Source organism: Falco cherrug, chromosome 1 (genome assembly GCF_023634085.1).
Source record: "Falco cherrug isolate bFalChe1 chromosome 1, bFalChe1.pri, whole genome shotgun sequence".
Classification (NCBI taxonomy): Eukaryota; Metazoa; Chordata; class Aves; order Falconiformes; family Falconidae; genus Falco; species Falco cherrug.
In genome coordinates this window covers 108,852,686-108,863,888 of record NC_073697.1, presented here as the reverse complement: position 1 = coordinate 108,863,888, position 11,203 = coordinate 108,852,686, and the positions used below count along the sequence as shown (strand labels likewise).

Below are 11,203 nucleotides of genomic sequence, written 5' to 3'. Positions count from 1 at the left end.
GGCCCCGCGGGGCTCCTCCGCTGGGACCCGTGCCAGCGCCTTGCTGGAGGCCGGTGGGTGCTGACCCGCAGAACCTCTTACTCTGCAAAAACTGCCCTGCGGTCCGTAAGCCGTTGGAAGCGCCCATCTCCCGCCAGCAGATTCCCATCCGTTCCCCTTTAGCTTCTCAGCAGCAGCTCACGTACACATCTGCTTCCCAGCTCCGGCATTTCCTGCTGGAGACACAAACTCCGGGTCTACACATAAAACTGATTTTCAGGGGAACCGTCCACGCTGTGACTCCTTCATCTCACTGCATCCTGCGGTCCTTCGCAGGAGAGGCCAGATGATGCCAACTTCTGTGCAAGCCAAGCACGGTGCAGCGGCAAACGGGCCCTGAGGAAAAGGAGCGTTAAATGTCTTCTCTTTCTTGGGGCTCATCTATGCCGTACAGTCATTAGGAGGGGGACAAGCAGGGAACAGGGATTATCCATCAAAAAGATGATCCAGATCTAATTAAACTGGAAAAGCCAAAAGACCTTGGTCATCGGGACGTTCTTAACCCAAAAGGGAGAAGGAACATTGAGGGAATTCGGCTGGCTCAAAAGTGATCACCGTTAGATAGCTTTAAGTCCTCAGTCTACAAATATATTGCTCTGGATTTACACAGAGTAACTGAGCTCATTTCCCTTTTTAGCTGATAAAAGCCCAGTTGTCTGGAATTTCAACAAACCAATCGTAAAAGCAGCATGTGGCTGAAGACTGATGAGTCACCCACTCCTTTTCCCAGCAGCCAGTACCGAAACCTTCACATTTCCTCTGGCCAACCTACGAGATCTGCTTTCCAGATCCCTGGGTGAGCAAGTCCACAGATGAGGAAGCAAGAAGCCTCCTCCTCTTCCTCAGCTCTGCCCTGGGCTTGTGCTTGCTGCGAGCTGCAGCCCCGGCACTTGAGGAGGTGGTTACTCAGGGGCTACGGCTTTTGCCTTACAACACTCTGCAGGAGTTCCAGCCATGGAGGAGTGCGGTTCCCTCCTGAAGATTGGCAGCAAATGGCTCCCCATGAACTGGAAAGAAGGAGCAGCTCAGTCTCTGCAGATTCCTCGCAGAGGGAAGGAGGGATGACGCCACAGCAGGGAAGTTAAAACTGTTAATATTGTTTGGCAGCACTTCACAAGATCAAATCAGCACTTGATTTTCCAGCAGAGCACTTCCAAGAAATCCCACTGGTGTTGAAAGTTTCTAGGTAGACAAAAATATCCGAGGTCCAGGCTGTAGAGCAGCCACAGGAGAATACAGTCTTGAAAGAGAAGCAGATCTGGGAATACTGCTAGGGAATGCCGTGCACTGGCCATCAGAAAGCATCTCAATCAGGCAAGAAACAGGTACTCAGCATCATCCTCAGTCATTTTTGTTTCCCCAAGGAAACAAAAACCCCTGGAAGTCCAGCCCATCCGTGGCAGAAACATGTTTTCTGTCCTGAAAAAGAACAAAGTCGGGGGAACCTGGCAGATAATTGCTGCTGTGATAGACTCCTACCCTGTGGCTGAGGCAGGAGACTGTCTTGCAAATGGGTTCCATCAGGTAGAAAATGGAATTTCACGAGTGGATGATGCAAAGCAAAGACTAATAGTATCAATTTCCCTGGGAGCTGCTAGGTGTGAAAGCTGCAAGCTACTAACTGGGATCCCTAGATGGGAAACTACATGGGCCAACATTTAAGTGGGATTTAATACAGATAAGTCACTTTTATCTCCTGCAGGGGACGTGTGTTGCTAATTTAATGCCAAGTTCCTCTCGCATTTCCTTTTATTTGGGACCATATATCTCAGAGTAGGATAGCAACGGCCACGCTGGTGTACTAGTTTTAATCTTTAAGGCAAGATCGATGACTGCAGGTGCCTGCCAGTGCTGGATGTAACCCCGAGCGGCGAGGAAAGAGGAGGACCAGTGCTCAGTGCTGGTAACAGCCAGCCGTGCCTTCCACACCGCAGCAATTGGGTGGGGCTTCCAGGCGAGTCCTAAGAGTTTCTACAGTCGTGGCTGTTTTCTGCACAGCACAGGAGAGATTTGCAAGTGCCTTGACACTCTTGATTAAAGGCCAGAGTTGCCCTCCTGGAACATGGTTCCGTTTCTTGCACTCGCTTCAAAAAGGGAGAGTTTAAAAGATCCAGGAGTGATTGTTTAAAGCGATGACTGAGGTTTGCTGAGCCTAATTAACTCACACTTCTGAAAGAGAAATACGAGTATAGCAATATCAGTAAAAGCCCAAGATACGGTTCTTTGTTGCATCACTAGAAACACAGGCTCCGCAGGGGATTTCCCACAGTGCAGATGAAAAACACAAGGGAAATTACCGTCCAGAAATGTACCATCCTCATCCTCCTCTGAGCCCAAAGGTTTCAGTGTACCTGTCCATGAGTGGAGCATTGCTTCAGCCTTCTACAGGGTTTACTGTCTCTGAGCTTCTGCCGTGGTGGATCACAGGGGTCTCATCCTGTTTCCAGGGCTCTCAGGTGACTTTCCTCCCTCCCAGACACTCGCTGGCAGGGCTGCCAGCTCCCATGGGTGGGGACCCAGTAGATGGCATCAGCGTCCAACACTTGTGCCGGAGCTTCACCTTCCTGAAGGCTTCTCTCCCACTTCAGTTATCTCAGGATCTGTTTCTTCATTAATGCCTACTTTTCATTTCAATGTTTAATGCCCTCTAAGCAATATATTTTAAAATCTCAAAATATTCACTGCCTTAGTGTGCCTTTTGCCATTCTTATTCCTTCCCAAGAATAAACATCACTTACCATTGCAGAGTCATTCACTGGCATAGTGTGTGACCTTTTATAAAAGGACCATCAGAAAATAGAATTATTAACAAAATTATGAAAAAAATACTGTCCATCCCAACAGCAGAAAATATTTGGTACAGGTGGGGAGTCTGAGAAATCAGGGCACGTCACGTCTCCAGATGTTGTGGGAGGGAACAAGAGTGCTGAGTAAGTTCAGGTAGCATTCCGGGACAGCCTGACTTTCCAGCCCAGATATCTGGCAAGTGGAGGCAGTGGGTTTGGGTGTTACAGTCATTCTCCAACAATGGAAGTGTTGCAAAATATATAGCACCACATATTAAAAAGGGATTAGGAGTGGGGAACCACAACGAGCAGGAAGACAGAAGCAGCCTTTGAGCAAAGCCGTGAGTGAAACATGTTTTCCGGGGCGGCATTACAGCTATGTTACAGGCATTGTTTGCTTGACAAACCAACCCACAGATATGATCCCCAGCTTCCACACGTCTGCAGATCCTGCTATGCCCCTGACTCCAAGCGTGACCTTCAGCCCTCAGCAACTCTGCTGAATATAAACCGAGTTCTCATCTGCTGGTGCAAACGCAGGAGGTTAGGGGTTGTGCCCCTCACAGCACTGGGGATAACCAAGAGGAGCCCAAACTGCTGTGAAGTTTGGAGTCGGAGGTTAAGAGACTCAGTGGAAAAGAAACTTCTGCCTAATCTCTATCATGTTCTAAATCTTTTCTTCTCAGGTTTCTAAGGCTTGGATTACACCCAGGAATAGACTGGTGTTTATTAATTAATTCCCTTTGGGACTGTTCAGAGTCATATTTAACAACAGTCTTATTCTGGGTTTGTTGGTCCACTGTTGCCATAAGGATGACAAGCAGCAACTGGTGTGGTGGATTACTCTGGCTCTAGCCCCATGGTCCATCTAATCCAGCCTTGACGGTGCCCGATCCAAACACCTCAAATGTGAGGGCTGGATCCTTTGCCGTGGAGAGTTACGGAGTATCTGCCTCACTGAAGAGGTTCCTCCCAATATGAGTCATTAGAGGCTGCTATACATTCTGGCTTTAGGAGGCTTATGTCCCTCCTAAACGTAATGGAAAGGTGGATAGCACAACCCACAAAGCTCTAGGCCTGAATAATTAGACACCCACAAGATAATTACACCCAGTATAAAAAGAAAAGTGTAAAAAGGCATTTCGAAAGTAATTACCGGTTTGAAAATGCTGCCTCTTAGTGCCTCTGGCCAAGTAACACCTTGCTTTTCTAGTCTCTCTTCCTTCAGCAGATCTCAAAGCCCATTGCAAAACAGGACACCGCCACTGCCTTCATTTAAAAACCGTAAACCAGATGAACCTGAGCTCACCTTGCTGCCTGTCACAGACCTGCTGCAAACCTGGGACAGAATTTTTCCCAGGTCCCACCTGCTGCTGTGCCTTGCATCATGACAAACCCACCACAGAACAGTTGTAATCTGACAATCTTTACTGATTTCTAGACTAAAAAAATACCCCCAAACTCCATACTCCCATTCTTTACAACCTCACTTACCCTAAACATCTCCTTCTTCTCCTGGAGTATCATTGCAATGCAGTGACCAGAAGGAGCACAGAGCTCCCCGTACTCTCCTGCCTTTGACTCACTCTTGGCCGGCGCACAGGAGCTGTTTCCCAGCCCATTCCTTTGCATCCCTCTCTATTTCAGTTCAGCTTAATACCGAGCCACAAAGGCCACTCTCCCCTGAGAAAGTGCATTTTGTTGAAGTTTATACTGGACCATAAGACAGCGTCTAGTCAAATGCTACAAGGGCAGGAGATATAATTTCCTAAAAATGGTGAAAGAAGCTGATTTTTTTCTTAAAATTTCTTAAATTGAATTTGAAGGTAAAAAATTAAAGGCTGGACACTAATTTCTAAAACAGCAGTTTTCTAGAAGGCAGGCTGAGTAATGTTTCTTTAAGACACTTTTGTACACATACAGTTTTTTAACTGAAAATGGTTCCCTGTTAGTTTTAAGGTTAAACCAATGAACACAGGAGTTATATTAAGACTTAACACTCAAAAGTGACCCACGTTTAAAAGAGCCCCACAAATAAATAGTGCGGCACGCTCCTGTGCCCCCTGCGGACAGCCAGCCCCGGAGCAGGAGCCCCCGCTGTCCACCTCTCTGCTGCTGAGCTGGGCCACCGTGGCTACAGGTGACAAAAATGCCGCGGACGTGTCTCAGGCACCTCCTGTCCACGAAACGCACTTTATGGCTCTGCTGAGCCCGTTCCCGACGAGTGACATGCCCCATGCCTGCAGGGACACTGACAGCGGTGGGAACATGTTCTAGAGGCTGCAAGGATCCCATCCTTTGCAACCAGAGCACCGTCAGCCTGCTGAAGTGTAAGCAGGCCGTTTCAGATGCTGTTTTAGCCGAGTGCTTCGGTTGTGCCCTTTGCTGACACACAGCCCGTGGGCACAGCTGTCCCAACAGCTGAGAGACCACACACAGCCCATGGGCACAGCTGTCCCAGTGGCTGGGGGACCCCACACAACTGTCCCAGCAGCTGGGGGACCCTCGCTCTGTGCTGGGGGCGCCCAGGGCTGAGCTAACTGCAAGAGCAAGCACACCCTGGGGGTACACACCAGTGAGCAGGACAGTCCCTCTGCTCTCTCCTCTGCCAACATGCAGTTCAAAGTCTGAATTCGTGCCTTTTCCACATTTTCCAGTCAAAGGAGGACACGGCGACAGAACTTTGGGCGGGAAGGGGCAAAGGAGCCCACTCCTGCTCTAAGATAATCAATGATAAACATCCTACGGCCTGAAACAGTGTCGTGAACACTCAGAAAGCTGACAGGGAAAAGGTATTATTTTTGGCTGAAGGTCTTTATAGCCGATGCAGGAACTCTCTGTTAGTTACTCATTGCCTCGGCAGGTCTCATAAAACAGCCAGCAGAGCCCAGCAAATACTTTTCTTGGTGTTCTGGGAGCTCAGAAATCCAGGAATTGAACAAGGCCTTGAACCCATTTTATGGACTCACTTCTTACCAAGCGATCATAAAATATGAAGATTCAGACCTTATAAATAAGGAGGGGAAAGAGCTGTGTGTTACTTGGCAGGAGCAGCCTCTCCAGAGACGCTTCCCAAGGTAAGTCGGGTGCTACGACCCAGAGAGGCTCCCGACGGGCAGGTGACAGGAGGCGACGAACTCACGTAGGAGATGAGAGATGTAAAACCCCCTTGACTCCGCTCCGAGCTGGAAAAGGCCCTGCAACAAACCGACGCAGTTTATTCCCTGGTGACCCTGTTCCAGCCTTGAGGGCTCTCCCCAGGGTGTCAGCAATTAACCCGCTGCCAGCCCAGGGGCAGAGGCACAACGCGGTCACCCTCTCTCTAACAGACGCCAGCTGGGTGCCTCCGAGATGGCGCAGAGGAGCAGCTCCGCAGTGCCCTGTGAAGCGCCTGTCCTTGCCGTTTGCTTTTTGGCATGCGTAGCCACAGGTAAGCAGCAGAAAACAGCGGTGGTGGCTTTGTACAAGCTCCATCATGTCACCGTGCAAATCTGTCCCGGGCTGGCAGCATCCAGGGTGATGTGCCACACCAGCACCCAGCTTTCAGAGGTTGTGGAGGTCACCCCAGAGGACTGCCTGAAAGCTGGTCTCTGGTTTTGAGAGTAGCGGAGAAGGGCATGGGGAAGTTTCAACGTTTTCCAACATTATTGCAGTGGCTGCACAAGGACGACGAGGCCACCATTTTCAAAGCTGCTCTAAGCAGTGAAAAGTGCGATACCTGGGAAGAGACAGGGAGCTTCAGACTTTTTTATACTCACAGGACTACAGTGCCTTTACATTCCGACCTGTATTTTTGTTTCATTAACCTATGAGCCAGGCTACAGTAGAGAGTTTCAGTCCATTAAAAAAATGTATCTCCAATGCTGGATCTTCATTTAGTGTGCCCTGAGGTTTATATGTTAGACAAATTGCAACTCCTCAAGATCCAGACTCAGAGTGGCCAGGATACAGCTGAGGGCTGATTAACCGATTTATACTCTCCAGCACATTCAGCACTGACAAAAAAACCAGCGTATCAAACCATGGACACAAAACCTGAGGGCACAGGTATGCTGCAGTGGTGGTTTGTAGCAAGAGGGTGAGCAAGACTGGCGGGATGGGGATGATTTTGCTCTGTGTGTTACATGGTCACTGCTGGTTTACAGACATTTGGTTATTACAGGTCAGGCTTTGCCATTCTTGCAGTCAGTTGCAAAAGCCCGACTTTTATTTTAAATAAGGGAGCTTTATGACGAAGACAACTTCTTGTCTGAGAACTAAAGTCCCACTGGAAAACTGAAGCCTGAAATTCAATCCCTCCTCCAAAGTCAAGGCCTGGAGAAGCTAGCAGGGCAGCTCCTGTGGGAAGGGTGCAGCTTAGGATGCTTAGTGCCCTTGTCCTCCTTTTGTAGGTCTGGAACTGTCCGTAAACAACCACGCTGCTGACTTTTCCCTGACGACAATGCCCGGCCCTGCTGTCTCCCTCTCCTGCCTAGTACAGAACAGCAGCCAGCCCGAGGAGCTGCTCTGGTACCGAGGAGCGGGGAAAGTGGATTTGAAAGATGGGAATAAAGTGAACATCAGTAACATCTGCATATCCCCAGTCACTGAGTCCGACAATGGGGTCATCTTCACGTGCAAGCTGGCGCGGGACCAGTCTGTCCAGGTGTCTGTGACCATGGATGTCCAGTGTGAGTTGCAGCGGTGGATATCTGCGCGGAGCGGCTGGGGTGGGATGAAATCACGGGCTGAGCACCTTGGTGCCTGGGCACTAGTTGAAGGCAGGGTGTTTTGCACCATTGTACGCTGTCTTCATCAAGAAAAAATGCATTTAGGAGAAGATAACTCACACGATAAGACACTCCCTTTCCACAGTGGTGCTTATGGCCTGATCTAATGACTCTTTTATAGGGAGTGGGTGAGTCTTTAAGTAAGATGTTTTGGGTACGTCCCTGCCTCCACCTAGGTTCTTTCCTAAGGATACAAGTCAGGGCAGGGGAGTTACAGGAGTGACTCTCGGCCATTCATTGCCCTGATGATTCCCGGGAATCACGAAAAGCTGCACAACTGTGATGTGTTACCCCACTGAATAAGGTGCACGCGGGATGTGCAAAGGGGGCTTGGTGTTAAACCGTGAGCAGCATTGTTAATGACCTGTTGAACTGCATTACTGTGAACAGTTCCTCCTCAGCTGACTGGAGAAGAGTCCCTCCAAACAGAAGAAGAGAAAGATGTAACTCTGACCTGCCAAACCAAATCCAACCCTCAAGCCCAAACAATGTGGTATAAGAACAACATCATCTTGACCCTACAGCAGAATCGTCACCAGCTGTACCAGACCAGCGAGGTCTCTCAGCTGTCTATCTATAAAGTACAGAACTCTGACAACGGGACCTACACCTGTGTGGTGAACTCAACTTTGGGAGAGGGGAGAAAAGATTTCCACCTGATAGTTGAAGGTAACGAGGCTGCTGCCAAACAATAAGCTTTGCAAATAACTTCCTATTCTCTTTTATAATTATAGCAACCCATTTATATTAAGAAGTGGAATGTGGTAAATTCCCTGCATTAACTTTTGAGGGCACAGCAATAGCAAGGAGCTCTCCTTGCATCTGTGCCTGGGACCACAGCCCCAGGAAGGGCCTTTCCTGCTTTACCTGTTATTCAAAGGCATTTGGCAAGCGTGACCTGAAGCAGGTTTATCCCACTGCCTCACTTCCCATGCTTGACAGGGCACATTCAAGTGTGGTTTAAAGCACCTTAGGTCTTTCTCGGTGCTTACTTGCTTATTTGAAGTCCTTACTTACTCCAACCATAGTATTCTGTCATGCCAAAAGAGCTGCTTAAGCCAAGAAAAGCTGTCCTCCACAAGTGACTGTAGCCCTGTGGGCAACAGGGAGGTGGAAGCCTTGCTGGGGCTGGATGCTCAGGTCTCAGACAGGTGATGCTAAGTGAGGTGACCCACCAGGCATCCACTTCCCACCAACTGCCCACGCCCCTCTCCTTTCCGCACTCTCGGAACAGGGAGGAAAGTGATGTTAGCTGTGTCAGTGAGATTTCCGGACACCTGTATTGCCATGTGTAAGAGTGCCTTGGGGATCTTCTTCAGGGACTGACATTGCAACTCTTCCTTCAGTTCACTAAAGTACAGCCTGGGCTCTGCTCTTTCCAGGGTACTAACACCACACACAGTCAGTCTGCAGAAGGCAGAGAGAACAAGTTCAGATCAGCAGTGACAGCTGTGGGAAAAGAAATATGTTTCTCCACAGTTCTGTGAAATATTCTGTTTTGTATGGCTGTACTGGTCTATCACACGGTCAACCTCCTCTCTCTCTTGACAGCTAAAACCCCTGTTTTTCCCAAAGAAGCTGTTATTGCTGCTGTCGTGGTGGTTACACTCACGGTACTTTTTGGAATTGTGGCTCGAAAAGATAAAATTTTCAAGGTATGGGAAGCTCTAGTTTCCTACAAAAAAAATAATATTGTTCTGTTGCAATGCCCTGTTTTTTTCTACCTTTTCTGTTCTACTTTGTAGCATTGCTTTCCACTGTTAGACAACTGTTACATACTACCTCCTGCTTTAGAATTACCAGTAGATAAATCAAATATTAGATATTTCAAGGTGGAAGGCATTACACACTTGCAAGTTATTCATACAAATATCCCTATGGTCAGGAGAGGTAACAATGCTGTTTCTTTATTTTTCAGTGCTTCAAAAGATCAAGTGAAACAGCTCTGTAAGTATTTGACTGCTTACTCGTGCACCTTCCAAATGAACCTCCTTCTTTAAGCCTTGGCAGAACCTGGGAAACAAAAGAGCACTCGGCATACTAAACCCAGCCAGGCCGAGTTCCTGAGCTCTTGTTCTGACCTTCTCTCCCAGCAGAGAGGGGTCCATGGGAACACGGCAGGATCCAGGCAGTTCCCCCCCATGGCTCCTGCCCTGGCCCTGGCCATCGCCAGGTCCTGGCTATGCCTGTGTGGAGGCAGTAGGGAAAAACATAATGGGGTGCCACCAGCCTGCTGCAAGCTTTCTGGAGCCGAATGCGACCCAGGTGAATTCCGATCACTTGTTTTGTTTCCCTAATAGGTGGGTTTTCATTTCTTCTTTTCATTTTGCTGCAGGTAAAGACCACAAGGTTCCTGTGCACACCCAGAGAACATAATTTCTAGTGGTGGAACTAAGTCCTTGAGTGAGATGATGAGACACAGTCCTCAAACAAGTTTTTTGGGGTCAAGTTTATATGGTCTTGCCAAAATATAAGTGGTTCTTTGCATCTGATCATTCTAATGTACTGCTGAGAGCACCATCACGGGGGGGGGTGGGCTGCCTGAGCTGTTGCCAAATCTTGCCCTCTATGTTTATTCCTACAAAGTAAGCACGTGCAGTCAGGCATGAGGGTTGTGGATTGGTCTGCAGAGGAATCTGTACTGGTTGGCCACAGACAGCAATGTCAATGGACACAAATAAAAGAGAGGTGTTGAGCTGGCAGCTGCTTTCTTGGCCCTGTCCTACAGTGCCATTCCACAGGGTGTCAGGGGTGGTGGCCACCCAACTTGCAGCTCCGTCCCAGTAATGCTACCGGTAATCCTACACGCATCTCAGCGTCTGTTGGCCGGGGTGAGAGCTGCCTGGTGCAGAGCACTGCTGCTGTGGAGCGCAGGTCTCAGGGCAGCCCCCCGCGCCGGGTAACACGGTGGAAACGTCAGTGCCACTGCTCCGGCACCACGGCAGAACCTCCCATCCCTCCCCCAACAAATATGCCACGCAGGCATTTTTCTCAAGGTCCCAGCAAGCTTTTAAGGCCTCATCACATCTTGGAACGGCACATCAGTAACAGCGTCGACAAACACCCTGTGCTGTAAATTAATTTGAACCGGCGATGCGGAAATACTCCTGCCAGGGCAGCGGGGCAGCTCCTCAGCGGAGCATTGCTCAGAGCTGGAGCGTGTCCTTGACCAGTGCTCACCAGCGCTTGGGGACAGCCACCACCGCGCCATGCTGGGGCCAGCTCATGCTCCCTGGCACCCGGCCGGGCCTCCGCCCGCCACAGAGGCCGTTGCCAACCCTCCCGTTCGGCCCCCGGGGGCAGCAGGACAGCGAGGGCAGCGCCCGGGGGCTGCAGGAGGGGGGCAGCGGGCCGGCGGTGGCAGCGGGCCAGGGCTACAGCCGCCGGGCCTCTCTCGCCCATGGCCACAGGGGCCCTGAGGGCCAGCTGTGCCCGGAGCCGCAGGGCCGCGCTCGGGCCGCACAGCAGCCGCCAGCACGGCAGCTCCTCGGGGCGGGGAAGACCGCGGGCACCGGCGGAACGTTCTGGAAAAGCGGTGGGGGGGGCGGATGGGTATGAGGCGAGGGAGCCACGCCGCAGCCGCAGCAAGCTTGTCCCTCGCGGCGCGCC

General features: G+C 50.2%; 1 protein-coding gene across 1 annotated transcript; it reads left to right on the top strand.

The window, feature by feature from the left end:
- Positions 1–6,175: 6,175 nt before the first annotated feature.
- On the top strand, positions 6,176–9,612 carry TMIGD1 (transmembrane and immunoglobulin domain containing 1). The gene is made up of 5 exons (XM_005439751.3): positions 6,176–6,255; positions 7,217–7,495; positions 7,985–8,263; positions 9,146–9,249; positions 9,513–9,612. The coding sequence occupies exons 1-5, from the start codon at positions 6,177–6,179 to the stop codon at positions 9,543–9,545; spliced, it is 774 nt and encodes a 257-aa protein (XP_005439808.2). The 5' UTR covers position 6,176; the 3' UTR covers positions 9,546–9,612.
- The last annotated feature ends 1,591 nt before the right edge of the window (positions 9,613–11,203 follow it).